Source organism: Cavia porcellus, unplaced genomic scaffold (assembly GCF_034190915.1).
Source record: "Cavia porcellus strain 051 isolate PalLab524CR breed Dunkin Hartley unplaced genomic scaffold, mCavPor4.1 scaffold_2, whole genome shotgun sequence".
Lineage (NCBI taxonomy): Eukaryota > Metazoa > Chordata > Mammalia > Rodentia > Caviidae > Cavia > Cavia porcellus.
In genome coordinates this window covers 16,166,078-16,192,094 of record NW_026947485.1, presented here as the reverse complement: position 1 = coordinate 16,192,094, position 26,017 = coordinate 16,166,078, and the positions used below count along the sequence as shown (strand labels likewise).

Below are 26,017 nucleotides of genomic sequence, written 5' to 3'. Positions count from 1 at the left end.
TATTGTGGACCCTGTGGCAGAAAGTGTCAGGACGGATGCAAGCACAGCTGCTAGTGTCCCGATGGTGTACGCCTAGCCCACGCTTCTGTCCTGGTGTGGCTTCCTCACCTTTTTGTGTACCAATAACAGCACAGAGGACCCTCGGTGCTGCATGTTGGACTCAACAGTCTTCAGAAACAACACATTTTTTTTTAATCTCTTTGAGGTTTCTATACTCTCGATTCAGTTTATCCCAATGAAGGACAGTTATTAGCTGAAAAAATGAGTTTACCAAGAGCAGAATGTATTTGGAGAGTATTTTTGTGACTAAAAGTTTGATTTACCCAGTTCAGCTGGGTAAGGCAGAGACTCAGTTCTTGGTATCATCTATAATTGTATTATATTCATTTAGTAAACACTTGTATAATGGGTGCCATATGCCAAACTCTGTTTTAAGCTGTTTTAAAAATACTAACTTACATAGCTCTTATAACTGCCCTATCAAGTAGATGCTACAAATATTCCCATTTTAATAGCTGGGGAAACCAAGGCACACAGACGAATACCTAGCCCCGTGTAATATAGCTGAGATGTAGTGGGAAGTTGGTATTTAACGAGGCAGTCTATTGATGAATCAGTGTTCTCAGTTACTACCTACTACCATTCTTATTATCTGTAATGCCGGTAACATGATTTATTCTTTCCCAATCAATTTTTACTCACCAGTAAAGGAACTCTATAGGGTTTATTCTAAGAAACTTGAGTAGGAGAAATGTGAACTCATTAAGAATTGCAGGAAGGATACAGTATTGAGGAGGAGGGCACACCTAGAGAGAAGGAAATCACTGATGATTGAAGGTCCCTTAGGAGAGGAGGGTCTAGAAACAGACTTGAACTTAAAGATGGGGAGATTAATCATGGGCTATAGGAAGGAAGAAGGGAAAGGGTGTGCATGTGGACTAACTGAGCAAGAGGATTGGGAATAGGAATTTTCATTATACTGAGAAATCAAAATACTTAGCATTGTGTGCTATAGTTCTCCTGTCTTACATTTAAAGCTGCCTCTTGCACTGCATGGTAATAGAAATAGCCGTGGTGTTTGTGCTTTCCACAGTTCCATGGCTGGTGATGTGTGTATCAGTGTGTATCTCTCCTTGGCAGGTGCCAGTTAATCTTCAACAGACTGCAGATTATATGGGCCAGTGAAAAATGACATAGTTCAGTGGTTGACTTCCTCCATTATAAATTTCATTACATTGTTTATTGATGTATTCTAAGGCTTCATTAATTAAAGTTGTAAATTTGTCTTGGGGCTAATTCATTACTTTATTTCATTTTCATCAAGAACATGTTTAACAGAACTTGAGTGCCACCATTTGGTACTCAGCTTTTGTAGGGCTGTTCAGGCTTGCAAGCTGCCAGCAGCAGGATAGCACTTGTGGAAAAGTCATATCGTGGTAATTAAATACAGATAAGTTTACCTTCTGCTGGTAACTTATTCATATACTTTTCTGAAATTAGGGTTTTTTGGATTTTTTTCCTCTGTCATTATGCAGTTAAACCCTCATTTTCCTTGAAATGCTTCATTTCCATATAAACTTTATCGTGCCTATAAGTACCTTTTTTTCAGTACATCATTCCAGTTCTACATTTAAGGAAATGATAAGTATTGAATATATTTTGTGAGGCAAAGACTTTTAAAAATATGGAGTCATATTGAACTACATATGTGAATTTCTTTCCATCCAAGAACCAAGTATCTTCTGGCAGTTTTGTACATTTTTTTATTGTCTAAGTGGCCACACTCTGCAGTTAGATGACCCGGGTTGAAATCTTGGGCATCCTATTTGATAATATTGTCAGCTTGGCAAGACAATTCCTATCTTTTCTGGCTGTTCACTTGTCTGGTAAGAGGGATAATAACAGTACTTTCTCTGTGGAATTATTTGAGCATTAACTTCTTAGTGTAATGCTTGATATCTGGTAATTGGTCAGTAAATCTTAGTTATAGTGAGGAGGATTTTAAAAACCAGACAAGGAAGTACCTTTGATATAAGTGGGAATATGTGGTAGTTGCTCTTGACTGCTTATGAAATCATATATTCTAACAAACTGTGAATTGTTTTAGGTGCATGATGTAACAGTTATATAAAATTTAGAGAGATCTACTAGTTAACAGATAAAATGGAATTATGGGTGTGATTTGCTTCAAATTACTTCATCAGTAGAGAAAGAAATCATCAATAGAGAGGAAGTATGGCAAAATGTAGTGGTTGTTGATACCCTGCGACAAGGTTTTGGTTCTTGCTTTTAACTTTTAGCGTGTAGCTTTCACAATTAGCAAGTAACTTGCCTAATGTAATTTAATGTCTTCTGTATGTGGCCAATAAAACAAAGAAGGCAAGCATTTTTTTTAAACTCTCTTTAAAGAAGACTAAATTATTGGTTTTGTCTACTATGTAGCCTTAGAGATAGCCTGGATTCCACTCTACCTAGAACAACATAACTGGGTTCATATATGCTAAAATAATATATTTGGTAATATGTTTGACAGAATGTAAGAGGAATGTTTTCCTGATGGTCAGAAGCATAATACTAGTGCCTTTAAAGCATAAGCTTTGGCTCACATTACAAAGCAAACTAGTTGTTTTAGAAGATCCATAAAGATACTATGAGAGAAAATGCTTTATATTTTAATCAAAATCCTGTGTCTAGAGAAGAATCCTCTTAGAACTCTAAACCTTCATCTTTTATTTGAAAGGATCAGTTTTGGGAAAATATTTTCAAGAAATTATGAAAGAGAGTGATCAACTACAATAATTATCTGGCTCAGACTAAAAATAAATACAAATATTTTTGGGTGCAGATTGTAGTATGTAATCAGTTAAGAGCACAGATACGGTTTTTAATTTTTTGTGCATTGTGCTAGCATTTCTCATTTCATATATCATTTACAGCTTACCACAGCATGATTACACAGATCAGCATCTTTGTTTTTACATAAAATGAGGAACATTTATTGTTATAAATGTTGAAACATTGTGGGCATAGATCTCATTTTCTACTCATGTTATAAAACTAGCTAAAAATTGTAAACTCTTCAGAGCAAAGTAGCAGCAATGTTGGACAAAGTTCTGCTGATCAGACATGCCAGGAGCACAACCCTGAGAACAAAAATAGATGGAGAAGACCTTCAAAGACCTTCCTTGAATTGTGGCAGTATCGGCCACCGCACACAGCCCAGAGCACTTCCTGCTGTGTCTAGACACGCTGGCATAGATTTCGCTGTGGGTGTCTGCCGTCCGTGACCCCCAGCGACCTTCCCCTGGGCCTCTTGTTGAAAGGCACTGCTGCCTCGCGCCCTCCCTCTCCATGTTTTGACTGTTCTTGCAGGTACATGAAAATTGGAGTCATTGTCACTTCAGAGTTAATCAGATCTGTGGTTTACTCCCCATTTGGTCACATGTCTGAATCACATTAAAAAAAAAAAACAAGAATATATAATTGCTCTAGAGCTATGGCGATGTCTTTATATTAGGAAAGATACTGTAGAAATCAGCTGGGAGGAAGATCTAAATGAAAACCAACAAGCAAAGAAGTACTGAGAGCAGCACCCAAGGTAGCACTGGCCCGCTCTTTTCCCTGAAGCATTTTAAAAGCCATACGGTTCCAAGTATTTCTGAAATTACAAATTGCAGTCTTATAATAATAAGTGACTACAATTCAGAGTTGCAGAAAACCAGTAGCTCCAGGATGGGTGGCCTCAGCCATGGTTTTCTAGTTTCTGTTAGTTCTAAGCATTTGCTTGGGTGACTGGTCACTTTGTACTTAAATAGTGAAGTATTTTAGAAGGTTATCAGAAAGCCTTTTGGCATATGTTTCCGTGTTTTAAAAGATAACTGTATTGTGGTTTGCTGGTTTTTTTTTTTTTTTTTTTTTTTTTTTTGCCTGCTAGGATTCTGGTCAGCTCTGTCTTTTTTCTATCCTCTGATTGCTGCCTGTAGGGAATTCAGAATAATTCAGTTTTGTAAGTTCTCTGCAGGAAAAGCTATCATCACACATAGCAACCACCTTACAAGGACTTCTTTGGTATTCAGTGCCATTTCTGTTGTAGGATGATTCAACATTGACAAAGGAATTATTAATGATGTGGCAGTACCCTCTCATCATCTTTATGTTTTCAGCACCTTGCAGAGTGCTTGATACAGGGTAGGGAATGATGCAGTTAAAGGAAGCTTTTAAGCTGTTGAGGGGAAGCATTTAGAGATCACACCATTAGTGTCTTAATCTTTGCTATCATCTTTCCACTCCAGGGGAGATGTGATTCTACATAAGGATGGGAACTCAAGGTGTGGTGTGTGTCAGAAATGTTTATAGAGTTATTTCATGTTCCCTGCTGTGAACCAGAGCTGTGCTCTCACACCTGTCTCTGGGGAGCCATCATTTGCAAACACTGTCATGCTAAGAAAAAAAGTATGTAACACATGCCAGAGAAGGGGATACATCTTCCACTAAGTACTTCCATTTGGAGATTTTTGATTCCAACTTAGAAACTGCACTCCTTTTCACTCCACTTAAGCTTCATAAATTTCACACCATTCCTGTAGAATTACCATGGTTTGCTCAGTCATTCTTTCATTAAGCGAGCAATTGTTGCTCTCATTCGCCTGCAGCCTCACGGACTGGGGGAGACATCACTGAGTGAAGGAGGAAAGTACATACCCAAACAGATCGTATATTCTCCTTAGGTTTATAATGTAGAGAAATATTTTTAAAGTGAGAGATTCTATACTGTCCTTTTGTCTAGTATCCAGTACAGAATTCTTATTTTGCAAAAGCATTTTGTCTCTCAAATAATGATTCCTCACCTTTGCTCTGCTTAAGTGCACTGTAAGGTTTTGTGTAGGTTCCCCTTTTCACCTCATCTAAACTGACCTTAGTTTTCCTATCAATACGCAGCCTTTACAGCTACTGATTAAAAAGCACCTGACCTTCAAAATGTATAGGTATAAATATTATACAGTTAATATATGTTATTTAATGGCAACTTAGATAGGTTTCCATTTTTAACTTGTAATGAATATAAAGAATTTATCAGTAAGCTAATCTATCAGTAAGGAAATTTGGTTTTATTTTCATTGAAAATAGAATATCTTTTTGAGATAATAAATACATGAAAAGTTTATTACATCCATTGTTTTTGCATGGCCTACACAATGCATTTTTATTATGTATTCTGTTTTTAATTTAAGATTTCTTTGCCTTTTTAAAAAAATGTATACTTTAAGTTAGAGTACTTGTGAAGGGCTTGAGTTTACTTTAGTTTCAACATTTCTTATTAAGCAGCTTTTTTTCTTTTACTTTTTGAGACAGGGTCTCTCTATGCAGTTCAAGCTGGCCTGGAGCTCACTTTGTAGCCCAGGCCAGTCTCAAACTCACAACAGTCCTCCTGCCTGAGCCTTCCTAGTACTGGGATTACTGGCATGAGCCACCATGCCCGGTTAAACAGCTTTCTTAACAAAGAGTTAAGTTAGAAAAGTTAGAATAATTACCATTTATACATCAGAGTGATTCCTTTCTAAATTTTTTTTTTATTTTACCGAGAAGGAAACAAAAGAGAACAAAGCAGATAAAACAATGCAATAAACACAGGATTTCAAAACAAGACAACAGTAAATCAACAGTGGTTACCACTCTTGTTTTCTTCAAAATAATTGTCCATATCTTCACATGCAGTGAATTCAGAAGAGACAAAAATAGTGTAAAACCATTCAAAACAAAAGAATGAAAGCATTACAGACTTTTAAAACCAGACAACAGGAATATCAACATTGGCTACCATAATGTCTCTTGTTCTCTTCAAAATAGCTGTCCATACCTTCACATATTAAATAATACAAAGCAGACAAAAATCAATCAAAACAAAGAATAAAAGCATTACTAAGACTGAGGATTTGGTTCAGCAGTTTAAGCACCTTTCTGACAAGTGCAAGGTCGTGAGTTCCATTGCTGGTACAAAACAAAACAACATTACTGGACTTCACAACAAGATGATAGGAAATCAGCAATGGCTACCATAATGTCTTGTTTTCTTTAAAGTAGCTGTTCTTAGCATCACAGGTAGTAAAATTCAATTCTTGTAAACACTTTTGGAGAAGTTATAGGCATGTATAAGCCTATTCATGTACATCTATCCTTTCTGCAGAGAAAAACAAAGCAAAACAAATTATGAGAAAAACAAGAAACAGAAGAGATAAACCACAAAGAGCCAAAAACAAAGACAACATAGGCTTTCAAAACAAGGTGGTAGCAACATAACTAAGGTTGTTATTTTGCAGTTATCTTGAGAAGAGTTACTCAGATTATCTGATATAAACATGTAAAATTAATCCAATCCTATGAATATTAACTATTTTGTTTCAAGAACTAATAGAATTAGTAGCACAATCATCTTAGCTATCTTTTGTGTATATACAAATTTACATATTTTTTCTTTTGCTTGCCTTTTCTCCTTTTCCTTGAATTATTTTTCCCCTTTGAACAGTTTCTTAGCTTTTTACAATATTTATTAAAGATTTTGTATCTTACTCTTTTTTTCTTACGCTAAGGGAGACAATATGATATTTATACATGTGAGTTTGATTTATTTCACTTACGAGTATGGTCTCAAGATGCATCCTTTTACCTATAAAAGTGTCAATGTGATCTTTCTTTATAGCCAAGTGGTACTCCATTGTATAAAAATACCACGTCTTTTTTATCCATTCCTCAGCTGATAGGCATTTAGGTTGTGTCAAGATCTGGCTATTACAAACTGTGCTGCTCTAAACATGGATGCACATATATCACTGTGGTATGATGATTTCAGTTCTTCTGGGAATATGCCCAGAAGTGGAAAAGCTGGTCAAGTGGGACCTCCAACCCTAGCTTTTTGAGGAAGCTCCAGACTGACCTCCACAGTAATTGCACCAGTCTACACTCCCACCAACAGTGTAGAATACTTTTTCTCCACAGCCTTGGTTATTGGTGGTTTGCTTGATCCTGGCCATTCTTTCTGGAGTGAGATGGAATCTCAGTGTGGTTTTAATTTGCATTTCTGTAATGATCAATGAAGCTGAACCTTTTTTCATTTATTTATTTGTCATTTGTATTTCTTCAGCTGAGAAGTATGTATTCATTTCAGATGCCCATTTTTGGATTGGGTCTTTCAATTTTAAAGTTCTTTATATATACTTGACAGAAGTCCTTTGTCTGAGGGACAGTTGACTAAGATTTTTTTTTCCCAAATTGTGGGTTTTCTTTTTACTATGCTGGAGATTCTTTCAACATACAAAAACTTTTTAATAAAATGAGATCCCAGTTACTGATTCTGGGAAGTATTTCCTGTGCAGTTTGATTTTTGTTCATTAATTCTCTGCCTACTCCTATGTCTTCAAGATTTTACCTACTTTGTCTTCCAACAGATAAAGTGTTTCTGTTTTAATATTTAGATTTTTGATCTATTTTGACCTTAGTTTAGTGCATGGTAATAGTCATAGCTCTAGTTTTAGTTTTGGGCATACAGAAAGCCAATTTTTCCAGCACCACTTACGAAGAGACTGTCTTTCTTCCAGTGAACATCTTTGGACCCTTTGTCAAAGATAAGGTGGCTGAGTGTGTTTGCAGTTGAGGTTGTATCTTCTGATCTATTCCCTTGATCTTCAGGTCTGTTTTTATTCCAATAATATGCTGATTTTATCACAGTAGCTTTTTAGTATAAATTCAATTTAGGGATTCTTATGCCTTCTACTTTGCCTTTGTTGCTGAGAATTGCCTTTGCTATTCTAGGTCTCTTCTTGCTCCAGATGAATTTTAGGAATTACTTCTCTAGAACTGTGAGGTATGCTAATGGTATTTTGATTGTAATTGCATTAAATCAGTATAAAAATTTTGGAAGAATGACCATTTTCACAATGTTTGTTCTTCCTATCCATGAACAAGGAATGTCTTTCCATTTTCTGAGATCCTCTTTTGTTTCTTTTTTCAGATATTGTAATTTTCACTGAATAGATCTTTTACTTCCTTTGTTAGATTGATTCCTAAGTATTTCATTTTGGGGGGTGCTATTGTAAAGGGTGTGTTTTCTTTATTTCTCAATGAGTTTGTTGTTTGTTAGAGGAATGATATTGATTTTTGAGTATTGACATTGTATCCAGCTACATTACTGAATTTGGTTATTACATCTAGGAGTCTTTCAGTGGAATAATGGGGGTCTTCTATGTAGAGAATCATGACATCTGCAGATAACGATAATTGAACTTTTCCTATTCTTACCCATTTTATTTCTTTCTCTTGTCTAATTGCTCTGGGTAATCTTTCCAGCACTATATTGAAAATAGGAGTGGTGATAATGAACATCCTTGTCTTATTCCTGATTTTAGAGTGAAAGCTTTCAGTTGTTTTTTTAAATTTTTAATTACCATTTAATATGATGCCGGCTGTAGGTTTGGCATAGATGGCTTTTATCAGATTGAGGTAAAGACCATCTATTCCAATTTCTGTTGGTTTGTATCATGAATGAGTGTTGAGCCTTATCAAAAGCTTTTTCTGTGTCTATTGAAATGCTCATGTGATTTGTATCTTCAGGTCTATGATATATTACATTTCTTGATTTGTGTATGTTGAATCATCCTTGCATTGCTGGAATGAATCCCTCTTGGTTGTGGTGTGTGATCTTGAGGATTTGCTGCATTCTGTTTGCCAGTATTTTACTGAGAAATTTTGCATCTATGTTCATTAGGGAGATTGGCCTGTAGTTTTCTTTTTTGATCGAATCTTTCTCTGGTTTTGGTATTAGGATAATACTTCCAGGAATGAATCAGGGAGAATTGCTTCCCTTTCAGTTTCAGAGTTTGAAGAGTGTTGGCATTGTCTTTCTTGACTTTCTTGTAGAATACAGTAACAAATCCATCAGAACCTGAGCTCGTCTTTGTTGGTAAAGTTGTAATTACATTTTCAGTTTCATTAATTGAAATTAGGTTATTCAGCAGTTTCACATTTTCTTGATCCAGCTTTGGTAATTCATATGTCTCTAGGAATTTGTCCGTTTCTTTTGTGTTATTAAATCTATGTGAGTAAAGGTTTTCAAAGTAGGTATTGATTCTGTATTTCCATAGAGTCTGTGGTGATTTTGCCCTTTTCATTTCCTTATTGCTTGAAGTTTAGTTTTTCCTTTCCTTTTTTTAAAATAAGGTTGGCTAGGGACTTTTCAATTTTATTTATTCTTTCAAAGAACCAACTGTTTGATTTGTTAATTCTTTGTACTGTTTTCTTAGTCTCTATTGCATTAATTTCTGCTCTATTCTTTATGATTTCCTCCCTTCCTTTGGCTTTGGGTTTGACTTGCTCTTCTTTTCTAGATGTTTGAGGTACAGCATCAGGTTGTTTATTCTGTTTTCATCAGGTTGTTTATTTGTGTTTGTTCTGTTTTCCTGATATGGGAGTTCAGTGCAATATATTTCACTCTGAGGACTGCTTTCATTGCATCCCACAGGTTCCAGTAAGCTGTATTTGTATTTTCATTTGCTTGTAGATATTGTTTAATTTCTTCTTTAATTTCCTCTGTGACCCATTGATTGTTCAGGAGTGTATTCTTTAATTTCCATGTGTTTATGGAGTTTTTGCAGTTTCTTTTGTCATTAATTTCTGGTTTCATGGTACTATGATCAGATAATATGCGTGGGACAATTGCGATTCTTTTGCATTTACTTAAGCATGTTTTGTGGGCTAGTATATGGTCTATTTTAGAGAATGTTCTATGTGCAGCTGAGAAGAATGTATATTCTGATGTTGTTGGGTGGAACACACTATGCATCTACTAGGTCCATTTGTTCACACATTTGATTCAGTTCTGTTATTTCTTTGCTGATTTTTTGACTTGGTGATCTGTCTTTTTGTGTTAATGGAGTGTTAAGGTCTCCTGTTATAATTGTGTTATCACTTATTTGACTTTTCATTTCTGTTAATATTTGTTTTATATAACTGGGTGCTCCCGATTTTAGTGCATATATGTTTAAGATTGTTATCTCTTCCTCTTGAAGTTTTCCCCTCCTAGTACATAGTGAACTTCTTTATCTCTTTTGATCTTTCTTGGTTTGAAGTTCACATTGTCTGTAAACAGAATAGCTACCTCCTTTGGGGGAGTTCTTTTTGAATGAAGTATTGTTTTCCATCCGTTGACTTTCAGTCTATGAATTTCTTTTTGGGTTAGATGGGTTTCTTGTGTACTGCATACAGTTGGATGTTATTTCTTGATATGTTCTGTCAGTCTGTTTTAATTGGCGGATTGAGGCCATTTACATTAATGGCTATTAGCGATATATATTGGATTATTTTTGTCATGCTATCTTTCTGCCTTTGGTTTTTTATCTTTCCCCTCTGTTTAGTTGTTTGCCTTGCTTGGTGGTTTCTTTCTGTTGATGTTCTTGAAGTTGTAGTTATTTTTATTCTATCTAAAATATCTTTTAGTATTCTTTGCAAGGTTGGTTTAGTGGTCATGAAATTCTTCAGCTGTTCTTTATCATGGAAGTATCTTATTTCTCCATTCATTTTGAAGGACAGTTTTGCAAGGTACATCAATCTGGGCTGGAAGTTGTTATCTTTTAGGATGTTAAATACTTGGCTCCATGTTCTTCTTGACTTCATTGTTTGTATTGAGAAGTCTGCTTGCGATTCTGACGGGCTTTCCTTTATAGGTGATCTGTCTCTTCTCTCTAGCAGCTTTTAATGTCTTGTTCTTATTTTGAATTTCTTGGATGTTGATTATTATATGTCTGATTGTAGATTTACTTTGGTTATGGCTAATTGGAGTTTGATATGCTTCACTTACCTGTATGTCAGTTTCTATTTGCATGTGTGGGGAATTTTCTGCTATTACTTCTGCAGATTGTCTTTTGATATCGTTTGTGTTATCACCTTTTCATTTATACCTTTCAATCTTACATTGTTTTCCTTTGTATCATGTTGCTACTGTTGAGTTGTTATGTCCTGATTCCTTGTTTCTTTTTAAAAGGTCTTTCTTTTCCTGTTCACTAGCTGCAGTCTTGTCTTTGAGGTCTGAAAGTCTATCTTCACTTTCATTCAGGCAGTTTTGCCAGCTTTCAATGGAATTTTTGATTTACTGGATATCTCTTTGAGTCCGTTTCATGTATTCTGTTTCTTTCTTTCTTATAATGTGCATTCAGGGTTTCCATCTTTTCAGCGCTCCTCGATTTTTTTATGTCTTCCTTAGATACAATCAGCATTTCTTTTATTTACACTTATCATTTTTTGTTTTACCTGAGAAATTATTTTTGATCTAAGTTCCTTTTCAGCTTCATGGAGTTGTTTCTTTACTTCAGTTGCTGTCATTTCAGATATTTCAGGTATATGGCTTACATTTTATTCTTTGTCCATATCTTCTAGGCTTGTTTGGGATGGGCTGGAGGTTTGAGATTGCATTTTGCTCCTTTTTTTTTTTTTTTTTTTCATTTTCCTTTATTCTCCTTGAGAAGCTATATGCAAGGTCTCAGTTGCTTCCTGGATCAAGGATATCTGTCATGATGCAGGAAACTTCTCCAGTTGAATGGAAGTCTTTTGTCAGGCCTTACCAGGTCCCTAGTGGCACTCAAAGGCTCCTCAAATGTAGGGAGTATGCTGGGCAGGCCGTCAGCACACTTGATGGGGTACTGTGGAGCTTTCCAGCTACTTGAGCTTGCTGGGTAAGACTCTCACAGGTTCTGAGTGGCATACCAAGGCTGAACAGCTAGACATAGTACACTATGCAGGCCCTCAGGTCATGCCACATGGTATACCAAAGCTCTACATCTGCTTGGGGATGATGTGCAGGGTCCTACCAGGTTTTGAGCGAGATGCTGAGGTTGCATGGCTGGCTGAAGTTTGCTGAGCCTGCCTTTGGCTCATGCCACCGAGCTCAGGTGATTCACCAGCCACACAGAGTTGCTGGGTGGGACCCAACCAGGCCCTAAGGGACCTACCTGAAGGTCCACTGCTGATTGGGGATGCTGAGCAGGATCCTACCAGGTTCTGAGCGAGTTGCCGAATTTTTGCCGACATGGACAGCTGCAGAGTGATTCCTTTCTTGTTAATTATCAGCTATACAGTGTGTCCATTGATCAAATTATGTAAATTTGCAGGTCTAGAAGAATAAGATAGTCTGCTAACACTCAGGGCTTCTTACTTTGTGGTCCTGTTTTTCTGTTAACCTAAATCCTGTCAGTGCTTAGTTCTAGCATCTTTCCTGACAAACTTTCTTTCCAGTTAAATTCTTAAGTATATCTCTGGAGAGGAACTCGACCAAATAATCTTAGTAGTCATTTAGTTATGCAGTATTCCTCTTTCTGAGGATTTTACTGCAAGTGACCTGTGAGGTTTGTAGACTCCCAAGCATTCTAAACTTAAGAGTCATTATGCTCTTTCTTAAGCCAACAATCCAAATCATTTCTTTAATTCATTAGTCAATTAGCTTGGTAATAGCTCTGGCAATAAGAAACATCAATTGATACGCACATCATTTATTTATAATTTTAAGGGAATGTTGCATCCCTTTTTTCTTTGTCTTTTTCGTTTTTATCGGTACCAGGGATCGAACTCACGACTGTCTGCTTGCAAGGCAGATGCTTATGCCGCTGAGCTAAATCCCCAGCCCCTGCATCCCTTTTTTCCATGGAGTTTACTTTCCTAAAATTATTTGTATTTCAGATACCTTTAATCTCTGCAAAATAAATAATAGTAGTAGTAGGAAATGGTTTAAAATCATCTTGGGTAGGAAAAAAGAATTGCCTTGATATTCCAAATTGGCAACAGACATAGCTTTAGCCTAAAGGCTTGTCTCCTCCTTATGTCATGCAACTGAACCTGCCCTTTACTGTCCTAATAGAGTCGTCATTATTTGTAGTTAGTGCTGCAGCAACACAGAAGTACTCGTGAAACAAATCTGGATGTTAATATTAAGAAAAGAAAACATAATCTGTTTCCTCCTTAGGTAAACAAGGTATCCAGGGTCTTCCTCTTTCCATTTCCCTTTAATCAGAACAGCTTATGACACTAATGTGGCTTTGTTTTAAAATTAGAAAGCACATTAACAGCTATATCTAGGAATCACGGCTTGAGGAGCCCTTTTCATTTGCTGCCAAGGAAAATCTTTTGTCATTTGTGTTGATAATGTGGTTTGAGAAGAAAGGAGAAGTCTTTGACGGTAAGATGTCAAGGGCTTCTTGCCTGTTTTCAGGTAAATATGACACAACAGTCACAAAGACAGTAATTCAGAGTTTTCAGGACTGGGGCTTTGGGATTAAATAGGGGTTCTGTAACATACTTGAATCTTTAAACATAGAGGACTCTTCAGTCTGTCCTGACCTAGTAAATCAGGATCTTCCAAATATGCCTGGGCTTTATGCAGCAACTCAAGAGCAGGTAGACATCCTGAACGAAAGATAGTGAGTCCCTTGTGTTAGCACTGTGTTTCCTGTGCATGTGGGAATCACAGTGAGCACTAAAGCCTGTGATTTGGTGGCCACACCAGAGCTACCAGCATGCCTTGTACACATTTCTCTCAGTGTCTTGCCTGACCTGAGGCATATAACAACTTTGTGTCATCGGCTCAGTAATTTATGGTGCTGTTCAAGCTTTTCTACTCTGAGTTGACCTATATTGCTTATTCTAGGAAGAACACAGTTACAGGCCTCTTCTCAGCTCAAACTTGTTTTTCCTCAACTCCCATATATTCTCAGTTGGAACAGTCTCAGAGAAAAGCTTGTTTATTAACATGTATATTTCATGTATACATGGGAGATATTCAGGGAATGAGCAGTTATCAAAGAAGGGACTTTGAATTCCAGCTCACATGGCATCTTTAATAAACAATGATACCTTTTTAGAGAAATGGCAGGACAGAGGGAAGGAATTATGGTGTCCCTAGGAGCAGCCATTCAAGGTAGGCAGGCAAATAAATGGCAAAAAGTATCTAGTAAGAATTGTTAATATAGGTACCTCTGGTGCCATGTCCAAGCCCACAAGAATCTAAAGTTGTCTTCATTGGTTAACTTTGTTCTCTGAGGTAGAAAGATGCTAGAAACCCTTGGTCTTCTTTTTTTTTTTAATTTAAAAAGGAAAAAAAAAAAAACAGAAAAAAGGGTAGAAATAATATAGAGTTTCAAAAAAACAAACAGTAAGAAATCACTAGTTGGTAAGTTACATATTGTCATCTTAGAAATAGTTGTTAAAGTTTCAAAATTAAAGCATGCAAAATGATATTCAAATAATGACACTGCAAACCATTCTGCTCAATGATCCGATGAAAACTTAGTAATATGGTTATCAGTCCTACATACTTGTTCTTTGTCTTAAAAATGGTAAGATTAAACATGTCAAAACAGAACAAAACAGTTCATAAGGAAACAATTTAAAGAAACACAGATTTCAAAGCAAGTTCCCTGGAGATCTTCACTGTCTATCTTATTTCTTCCAAATAGTTGTCCCCATGTTCACACACATTGAATATATACTGAACATTATAGAACTAATCAAATCATTACAGGATGATGAAGGCTTTTTAGGTCTTAAGCTCTGATTTTGGGGAAGTCAATAATGACTACCATAATGTGTCTCATTCTCTTTGAAGTAGCTGTCTTTATCATTACGTATGCTGAAATTGAACATAAGAGACTAGACTAATATCACACTGAACAGTGAATAATAGTATTGCTAGATTTGATATCATAATGCTACACAATTAGCACTGGGTTTCTTAGTGTCTCTTCTTCTTCAGCGTATCTGTTCATTATATCGTGTATTATATAATCTGTTCCTGTAAATCGTTTAGAAATTCTTCCCGTGTGTGAATCTCTACATGTATATCTATCCTTTCTGTATTTTAGGGAAAAACAGATCAAAACAAGACAACAAAACAAATTCCTAAAAAAACATGAAATGACAGAGACATATAACACCACAATATTAGATAATCTACAGTAGTTACTATGCTTTCTCTTGTTATTTTCATTAGAATTGTTCACATCATCAGGCATTATATAGTTAAGCATAGCATTACATAGCTATTTTTATAAAATACATCTTTGGACACATTGTAGGACTTCAAAGCAGTTAATAATCAAAACTGGAATGAATATCTTTTACATCTTGTCATCTTCAGAGTAGTTGTCTCTACTCTTAGACTTGATACTATCAATCATACCAAATTCGAATAAAATCAGTCAAGGCAAAATAGCGGTCTAAATCTGTGTCCTGTTTTTAGGCAAATAGAAAGAGAGCAGAGAGACTTCCTGCATGTGCAGCTTCTTAATTGCCTTTAACTCAACAGTGCTTTATGCCAAAGAGGCATATTTGGGGGCAGTACATTCTCATCTCTACTATGGATTGTTGGAAGCATCTGGTACTTTGAATCCATCAGGAAGCATTTTAGAAAATGTAGGAGATGCAGTAACACAAAAGCTGTTCAGATCCCCTTATATTTGTATTTCTGGCCTTCCAGATTGGGGTTCCAGGTCAGGACTGTTGAGCCACCCTCTTGCCCTCCTCAGTTCTTGGCCTCTTCCTTGCACCCGCTCTTCCTCCTAGGCTTCTGGTGTGCCTCCCTGTAAAACAGATAGTCACGGTTGTCCTTCACACACAGCATGGTTACATTTCAGAGATGTGACTTGGCTTTGCTTTGCCAAAGTTGCTACATGAAGTTTTATTTTATTTGACAAAGCATCCCCCCTCCCTGCTGTTTTTAGACAGGCTGTCACCATGTGGTGCTGGCCTTGAGCTTGTGAGCCTCCTGCCTTAGCCTCCTGAGTGCTGGTGTTACAGGCAAGTAGCACCAGACCTGGCTTCACAGGCATTAAATCACTACAGTTTTGCTTTCTATTTTCTAGGTTGTAGCGAGATAAATTTGAGTCTTTGCAGGGAAATTTAAAAAGTCTACATGAAAATCTTTAGACTATATATGTTACATGAAGTGTCAACATCTCTGGCATTGGCCATTAGTATGTTTAGTTTTAGTGTACTTTAAAGACAACAGATTTCACGGTGCTGTGGATGTAGCTCAGTTTAAGCTCTTGCCTGGTAAGTGTGAGCTTGTGAGTTTGGTTTTGAGTTAAAAAAAAAAAAAAAGCAACAGCATGGTCTTCCTACTGCAAACTGTTGCATTTATTAATCACAGTGTCTGAATTTTACTAAAAATACACAAAAACTCTTTGATTCCTGTGTTATGTGTAATCTTGTTTTTCCTAGTCCATTGCTAAAGTGCTCCATTGGTCTAAGGACAGGTCACATTGTAACTGAGAGCCATAGTTGGACAGTAAATGTTAATAACCTATGTCCTTCTTTGTCCAGTTGGTACATTGACAGTTGTACATTCAGGCTAACTTACCTAATATCTCGAGCCCCAGCTTCTGTATGTGTCAAATGAGACTATTGTCATTTCTGCCTCATGGGGTGACTGTGGGAATTAAATGAAAAGATCCTCAAAAGCATAAGTCACAGGATCGAGAACAGAGTACATACTTGCCTTTGTTACTTTTCCTGATGAGGCACCGTGCCACTGATGCATGTTTATGTTCTATTTTATTATCTTGCTTTTATTCAAATTCTTGTTGAAAGAAGATAGGTTATAAAAAAGATAATTATGATTTGTTATTTTCTTATTTCCAAAAAAAGACTGCTCACTATTGATTTATGATGGCTTATACAGAACTCAGACACTAAATTTCTTCTGCAGCGAAATTTTCTCTGAAAGAACATGACAGTATATAAGGAAGGCAAATAATGGTTTTTCTCTGCTGATAATAATTTCATTTCTCAGTGTGTTTAGAGATATTCTGTTGACTTAATCTTTAAGCAGAAAGAAGCATTTGAAAATACTGTTACTGTAGATTTTCCACTCCTATCTGTTTAATATTATAAAGATAAAAATATATAGAGACATACCTGACATGACTTAGGAAGCATGGAGTTTGTTAGGGAACTCCCACATCTAGCAGTGAGGTACCACTGATTGAATGTCTCTTTGGAGAATTTTGTACATTTGTTTACCACAAAGTAAAGGACACTGTGAGAGAGAGAGAGAATCTTGGGAAGGGTTAAAGCTTTTCAGTTATTTTAATGTTGTTTCCCTAAAAGACTAAATTTCTTTAGTCTTGTCACAGCCTAGAAACTATTAGGAAAGAAACAGACAAAGCTCCTATGATTAGGAAAAAGGTATAGATAATATATTGAAGGAATGGGTATCTTATAATAGGACATCTTTTAAGTTTATAAAAATTAGTTTTGTTTCCTGTTCACTATAGTAGAGTTGCAGTAGAAACAAGCTAAGATAGAGCATCGAAAATAGATTTGTGTCTGGCCACAAAATTTGACAGGAGATAGTTGGAGAATTTTAGAGGATGTGCCAGAATGAAGTATCATTAAATTGTTCAGGCATATATTCTGCTATTCTCTAAACCTGTGAGCGTGGGTGGGTAATTATAACCCAAAGATTCTGAAATACATCACTATAAGCCTTTGTTTCCTCCAAAACCATTTGCTGGTTAAGTAGTTGCTATATTAGTAAAACTGAAGAGGAATTGATTGTGTTTGTTTAACAACAGTATGTTACCAAATGAATAAAAATGGTTTTAGTTGGTCACAGAGATTTTTCTTATCTTCCCTTTTAAAAACACTCTGGGTTTTAATAAATTGCACATGACTTGTTTCTTCAGAGTGTTATCTTCAGTCTATTTCCATCTCTCCCTTAGGGCACCCCAAAGCCTAGTGATACGTCATGGGTTTGGTACATATTGATATTCTTTCTCAAATGGGATATGATATACTATAATACATGCATAATTAGGATTCTGTCTAGACTAGTAAAATTGAATAGTGACAGAGCAAAAAAGGATCTTCCTCTGAAATAGAATATTTTAGAAAACAGGTTTTTGTTTTGTTTTGTTAACCAGACCATTGATGAAACTTGCAGATAAGGAATAGTATTTTGTAACAGTGTGGAAATTTGTGTTTTAATATCTAAAATGTTGGCTGACTTTTATATATTAATCGTGTTGGTATTCATCATTGTAAACTGATCTGTCAGAAGATAGTATGGCGGTCTCAAATGTTTCAGTATGCGTACAGAGAGACCTCACAGAGATGCAGATCTCAAGACAGGCAGTGTGGCTTCTACTGCCAGTGATAGATGTGATGGGAAGCTGTTCACACAGCTTGTGTTTTGTAACTAATAAACTTGTTAGCAAGTGCTGGCGACTAAGAAATAAATAGGTTGAAGCCTTAGTAGTTTTGAGGAAGTAAAATTAAATTCTTAAATGTTTCTGGAGTTTCCTTAGTAGAATAATTTCTACTGAGGGCTGTCCTGAAGGATTTTAAGTCAGAATTCATGTCTTTCATTTCTGTTATCCGAAGAAGGGCAACATTTACCCTGAAATCTTGGGACCTGGCTTGATAAGGTCATATGAGTGGCTCAAGTACATGAATGACTGTGTTTTTATCTCAGTATTCTGGGAATGTTTGCTCATTATTTGTATATAGCAGAAACAATTTTCCTGTAAAATTCAAATTTCAGTTGCTATTTTGGAGAGAATCTTTACTTAGAAATATTCCAGCTTTGTGATTTTGGGCAAAACTATTTTTATCTTAGATTTCCCATCTATAAAATGGGTCTGTACTATAATAGTACCTACTGCCTAGGAGCCTAGTGAATATGAAAGAAATTAATCCATGTGAAGTCCTTGGCAGAGTCCTTCTCAAATGGTGGTTTGCCAAAGTATTACCTTATGATACGACTATTTCAAATGTAATTGTTTTATCCCACACTGAATTATTATATATATATATTTTCATCATACTTTAAATCAATATTGAATTTTCTTCAACTATAATGGTAGCCTACTGTCCTTTTTGTTTAATTATAGTAAATGACAATTGCATGAGACTAATTAGCTTTGCATCCTTGGTTGAATCTGTCATTGCCAGCTCCTGTCTCAGAATAATACCATGTGGGAATTGAACTTCAGTTGAGGATCCTTGCAACAATTTATATTCACATCATTCATACCTGATCAGCCACCTGCTTTGTAGAAAAACCTGGGTAATAGGAATGAAAATGGCCTTATAGAAATATGAATTGGTTACCCTTTCTCATAAGAGAAGTCAGAAATAAGCATGATAAAAGAAAAAGATGACGTTTAGCCAGTTAAATCTGTTAAATATATCTGTCTAGATTTAGCTCACAAAAGAGAACAAAAGTGTTCCAAAACAGCCATGAATTCAGATCCATATGCCTCCTTAGAGATCTGTTTATGGTTTTCATTTTTCTCTTTGTGTATATTTAGATAGAGAGCCCCATTGTTTAAGGCAAAGATCTAGTGATGAGTGACACAGAGACTGGGGAGCTCCACGCCTTTTTCTAAGGTCCTGCACCCTGTGCCCCTCCATGCCTGCTAGGCCGAAGCAGCTAAGCAAGGCCACACCGTGTGATCATTTCATGTTCAGTGGATATTGGTTTTGTGTTCTTTGCCCGCGGCAGCCGCTGTTTGATTCTATCTTGGGCACCAGGATATTGAAATTTTGTTAGAATTCAAAGCTCATGGTAGCCGGTAGATTCATTTTTCTTGAATTTGTGAATCATTTCATTTTTTAACATACATGTCATACATTACTTTGGCTCTAAACACCGTTCCTCAGTACTTACTGACTTGAATTAGCATCATTTGTGTTTACATTAAATGTATGTGGCACTGTATTTTCAAATGCATGTTCAGTTTGAGTTCTGCTTACTTACAGACTAAAAAAAAATTCAAGTGTTACTTTTCAAAATTCTGTTTGCATTTTGAATTACAGAAGTCCATAAAAATATAAAGGCGTGTGTCCTTACTTTTAATTAAATAACAGAAAATCTTAGGTATACACAAAGAAATTAGGCTGCGTTTTCTCATTTTGTACATTGGTTTCCACTTTTAAAATAATATCAGTGTTATTAAGGGCAGGGAAACCTATCCTGTTGTTTTAATAGATAATTATTTTGCAGCTATATTTTGCTGCTCTGCCAGTTTTATCAGAAGTGGAGCAAATGATTATTGTCATCAATACTCCCTTAACTTATATAAGCAATTTTGTGAATGGCCTAATAAATGTTGAGCTTAACTCTTAGGATAAAGAGCAATTATAAAAATGGATAAATATTAAATCATGTTTAAGTATTAAACTTGTTTTCCCTCTTACAGTGAGAGATTTTTCTTGAGACTGAATAGAAATGGGCTTCCCAAAGCTCCGGAGAAACCAGAACGACACTGCTCTCTCTTCATGGTGAGTGGAGCTTGTTTCACCCATGGGTCACATCCTCCCGGTGATACAGATGTTGTCCTGATGACTCACCTGATCTGCCACTGTTCAGACTTACGAGCATGAGCTGCAGTGTGGTCTTTTGGTGGCTTCTTTTATAGTACAGTACTATAATTTTTGCTAATTGTGCTGTATAGTAAATTGAAGCTTTGTGTTCTATTATGCATTATAGTACTGCATGTAAGAGGTGTACAAATAAAAGCACAATCATCAGGTTGGAGTTTCCTTTGACCATTTCTCTGTTCTGAATATTGCAGTATACATACTGTATACCATTCCTCATTTAGTGACCAATTAAGCTAACCACTTATTGTCAAGACTAGAACTTAGTTATTACATGAGGAGTATATGTATTTCATATTAATTAGGAGATATTATTGTGAGAGAAAATAGTGGATTTGCTTATTAACCATTGTAAATAACACCCAAATTACATCTCTAGCCAGAATTCTAAATACCACCATTTATAGTTAACCTTGCTTTCTTTAGCATATTATTTTAATAGTGTGTTTAATATTTCCATTAATGTAATATTGGCCCTATTATACTTTTACCAAAGTATAGTAGTGACGGAGCTTAGCGTGGGGCCTTATATTTAGTAAGTATTTCATAAATGTTTAAGGAATGAGCAATTGAGGGATTGAATCAATCTTGGTCTTTCTTTTGAAGTATTTCTTGACAATAATTGACTTAAAGTTGATATTTTTAAAGTAGAATTTAAATGCTTCTGCTACAAACATTATATTAATCTCTGTCCTCTATTTATGAAAATAACGTAATATGCTTTTTAGGTGCTGCCATATACATTGTGACTCCTATAATAACCCAGCTTTCTTTTTGGTAGGATTTGGGTAGCAGCGAGTTACGAAAGGACATCTACATTACCGTGCACATTATCCGAATCGGTAGGTACAGCACTTGGCACCGCATTAGGACAAGTAGCTGAGAAGTCTCTCGGTGGATGTTTTTGTTTGGATTTTTGTGTTTTGAATTTTGGTTTGGGCTGTCTGCAGCTTCATTTGAATCCAAGAAGCACAGAGCTTATTAGTTTTTCTGGCCTTTGCAACCTCACGTATAACTTTTTCATTCACCATAAATACACTTTGTCTCTTTCAGTATAAGTCATTAAGTAATTTATTAAGTAGTGCATTTTGTTTTATTGGACCTCCTAAACAAATCTCATTCAAGTATTTTGTATTCTTTTTTTAAGTTCCCATTTCTGGTAGCATAAAATAAGCTTTCAGGAGGTGAGTTCATAAAAGCTTTACACCATCCAGCCTCTTCTAAATGTACAGTAAGTACCACAGAGTGCTGCTACCCAAGATGCTATAAGGAAAGAGGTCTGAGGCACCAAGTACTGTATGTGTTATCTGTATGGTGTCATCAGTTTATTAAAGGCTCTGAGAAGCCCCACAAGGAAAAACAAATATGCATTTCTAACTTTTTTGATCCTAGCATTCCCCAAATTTGATTTTACCATGAAAACATTTATGTGTAATGTACCATTAGGTAACATTTTGCAGAAAAAACTTGGTGTTCTCCATATTCATCAGAGTCAGAATATGTTCCTTCATTTTCCACATGAAATGCCTCTAAAAACAGGTGTTTTATAGCAGAGCAGCAAGGCGAAATGACGAATAGCACAGCCAACACGGTTTTTCTATTCAGGCCAACCAGTTGATCTTGGGATTTGTTCCACTTCTTCACTATCTGTGTTGCATTACTTGCTTGGGAATATGTCTGCAAGAGTTAATAACACTCTGTGCAGTCCTGCGATGTGATCTTTGTTTTTATATTCTTTTGTTTTATACATATAGCAACCACCTTGTACCTAGAGAAAAATATAAAATATGTCACATTTCCAACATAGATAATTCCCTTGTTTTTAATTTTCATAAATGAACATGTGAGGAAAAATAAAAAAAATTATTTTAAAATATTGAAAAATTTGGAGCCTAGGCTTTCATGTAGCTTTGCACTAAAACTTTGGTCTGTTCTCGGTATACAATATTTTATGTAATTTTCTTTGTTTATAATATGTTATATAATTTTCTTTGTTTTTATTCAAATTCGTATTGCCAGTTGTTAATATAAAATGTGGTTCTGTATATCTTCATGTAACTATTACTTAAATATAAATATAATATTCTATAGCACTGAGGTAAATATAAGTCACTTTTGCTTACAGAACTTTGTAGGCTGTATCTGTAGGTTTGAGCAATGACAAAACATGAAAAAGTGATGTTTCTTCCTAAGGTTTTTATGCTCATTCAGTTGTCAGAAAGAATGTTGAACCAGAAATTACCTTCCACCCTAAATTTGGTCAAATGAATACTTTCCTAGGATTGTTGCAGAAAATTTGCAAGACTGACTTACTGGCTTGGTACTTTTGAGACTGAGGAGAAATGAAATTTAGGTAAAACACTGTAAAAAAGGTTAAACTTAGTTTGCCAGTTCCTTTGAAGCAGTGAAATTAAGGAGTGAAAGACTGTTATGTTAGGGACAAGAACTTCTTATTTTTGTATAGAATGTCCCTTGTACCTGCTTTACTGGGAAAAGGACACCGTGACCCTCACTGACTGCCGGAAGCAGAAGCAATAATACATCAGTTCTGCGAATTTATTCCCAGATTTAGAAAAAAAAGGGGGATGGAGAAAGAGAAATTAATAGTTGCATATTCCTCTGTACATTCTGAGTTATTGAATTCTTTCAATGTGTTTGCCTCCTCGTTTGGCTTCTGACTGATTGCTTCATAGTTTATTTTCCCCCACTCCTCCCACGTTCCATCCTGCTTAGAGAATTTTCCTAGAAATTGGACCAGTACTATGCATTCTTACTAGTCTTAGACTTGGGTACACCAAGGCTGGCCTCATGTTGTCCTTTTGGTATAGTAATTAAAACTGAGGCCTTGGTATCCACGGTGCCCACAGAGCCAGGAAAGAAAACGTAGAGCTGTGTGTGTCGTTAAGCCTCACAGTGTGGGCAATGACAGAGCTACCAGGAGAGGGTTCCCATGCGGTTCTCAGAGCAGCCTTCTTCCTGAGCACTGTGTCATGTTGGGTCTAAAAAGGAATGACTTAAAAAATTGTTTTTCAAAGTCATTATATTGATCTAGATTGTAGTATATTTCATGTTAATGTAATCAAAATAATCATTCAAAATAGAGTTAAATAGAACATTTTTTAATGTAATGAGTGACTAGTATTTTAAATTTGTTTAAATCAGTTCTGTAAGTAAAAGTATGGTTGGTTGATAGTTAAATTTAAATATGACATTTCAAGGTGTTTGCTTTGCAGGCAGAAATTATACTAAAATTACAAACATTGAAATTTAGTCACAGAAAACAGCCACAGATCATAGGACGGTGATGTTTAAAGTTCTTACATTTTCATCATCTAAAAAGCAACTGACTATTTTTAGTTTTGATTCTATTCATAAACTAACAGGTTTTCAGGCCACTATTTATAAATATTTCCCTAAAGATGACAAATTGCAGAGATGTTTTTCCTTTATCAGTGGTGAATGGAAAACCAAATTGGATAATGCTATCCTTCTGTTTGTTTCATTATCCTATTCAACATTAGATTTTGGCAATGCTGGAGACATCTTGATGTGCTTTAGAATTTTTCTCTGATGGAAACAATTTATGAATCTGTTGACAAGCATCTGGAGACAAATTGGCAGATATTTTTCCCATGTTAATATGCTGTATTTCGACTTTAGCATACTTATTGCTTTTGGTTTTCAAAATAATCCACTCACTGATAATTAATTTGCAAACAGGAAATTAAAATACTATGTCCATAGCATGGTTTAAAGCATTCTACTTGAAACAAATTTAAGCTTTTCTAATGGTCAAAATGATGCCAGGAGGGATGAGCGATCTGAGTTGTGAACTGCCTGCTCTATAAGGCAGGAGCCTGCTCGTTTCACCATCTGTGCTTACTTGGTGTATTCAAAGACTCTCCACTTCTTTCAAAAGTGAAATTTTTGAAACAACTTTTAATTACATAATTTATTTTTAAATAGAAAACGAAACAGTTACCATCACTATGTTTAATGAGGTGAACCTCCTGGTCTGCCTCCATGAATCCTAGGAGCAGGAAGGTGGTTCCCAAAAGTGGGATCAGCTCCACTCTTTGTGTTCTACAGAAAACACTGCTACTGAGAATGCAAGCTGCTTGCTCAAGATCATATAGCCTTGTGATTAGAGCCCTTGTGATTAGAGACTGAAACCGAGTTTTCTGTTGCCCTGCACCTGTGTCCTTCCGGGGACTCCGTTACAATTTGTCTGGCTTGTCTTGTCACTCTGTGTGGCTGTATTTAAGATGCATCCAATCAGATGTCTCCATGGGTCACATTTACTGTTTAATTGGACAGGTCGAATGGGAGCAGGAGAAAAGAAGAATGCCTGCAGCGTGCAGTATCGGAGGCCCTTTGGCTGTGCAGTTCTCAGCATCGCTGATCTGCTAACAGGAGAGACAAAGGATGACCTCGTCCTGAAAGTATACATGTAAGACGCGTGCACAGGGAGGGACTGGCTAGGCCCAGGGTATGTGTGGATCCAGTTGGGCAAACACTACTTTATGCAGTAATTGAAGAACAGTGGATGGATTAGATTTATAAGATGTTTGTGAGCCCCATGATCAGTTGAATTGTTATAAATGAGCCTGCAGGTCACTATTTGCTGGTCAAAGGAATATGAAATCAAGAGCCAGTGAATACATACAGTTTAGTAATTAGATGATCTACCATCTAGAGTACCTCTGACGAATTTATAAACCTAGTATTTATTCGCCTTCAAACAGTTTGTTCTTTGAAGGAGGAAATGCTGTATTTTTAATATAAATTAATTAGAATCAGGAAAGGGAAGCTCAGGTGACGATGTTCTTATGCCACGTATACGTTTGTTGGATCTTCCATAACAAAGTACCACAAACAGCATAACAGTTGAATGACAATTTACTGAGAGTCCTGGAGGTCAGTGAGTGGCAGGGTTGGCGCTTTGTGTAGCTGTGAGGGAAAGTCAACTTTGTGCTTCTGTCTTTGTGCATCTCATGGTTTGTTCATAGCGTTTGACATTCTGAGGCTTATAGATGTGTCACTTGATGTCTGCTTCCTTCTTGACATTTTGTTCTCCCTGTGTACATGGCCATCTCTGTCCAGATTTCAACTTTTATGAGAACACAGTCACATAAGATTGAGCTTCTCTTCAGTGATCTTATTATAACACATACTTCTGTAAGAACACTTTTCCTAAATAAGGTGATATTCTAGGATATTGGATATTAGGGCTCAACATTGTCTTTTGGGAGAGTGCAATTTAACCCATGATACTGTATTAAGAACAAACTTGATTTGGCAAATTGCTTGTCTTTTTTTTTCCCAAAGAGTGTGCTGATACCCCCTACACATACTGCTATTTCTTTTTCATATGTAGTGCTAACACTGCTGGCCCGCTGACTATGGGACGTGTACTTCAAAGTGCTTTTTGACCACTGTTGCATGATTCATGGATTTATGTACTCTCCACTTTGTGGGACCTCTCAACATGTTTAGTAAATAGTTAAAGATTTATCCATAGACTGTGGATGATGCCTGGGAATTCACTTTATTCCCAATAAGAGGAATAAAACCTTGACCTTGACTGCAAACTTGAAAATCT

At 36.1% G+C, this 26,017-nt stretch overlaps 1 protein-coding gene across 7 annotated transcripts in view; it reads left to right on the top strand.

The window, feature by feature from the left end:
* Dock4 (dedicator of cytokinesis 4) overlaps positions 1-26,017 on the top strand; it is a 418,252-nt gene that overhangs the window by 220,064 nt on the left and 172,171 nt on the right. For all 7 annotated transcript variants that reach the window (XM_063238782.1, XM_013152428.3, XM_063238800.1 and 4 more), the window contains exons 9-11: positions 20,235-20,316; positions 21,197-21,257; positions 24,733-24,865. In XM_063238782.1, coding sequence (XP_063094852.1) covers positions 20,235-20,316; positions 21,197-21,257; positions 24,733-24,865 — 276 coding nt within the window. The remainder of the gene's footprint in view (positions 1-20,234; positions 20,317-21,196; positions 21,258-24,732; positions 24,866-26,017) is intronic.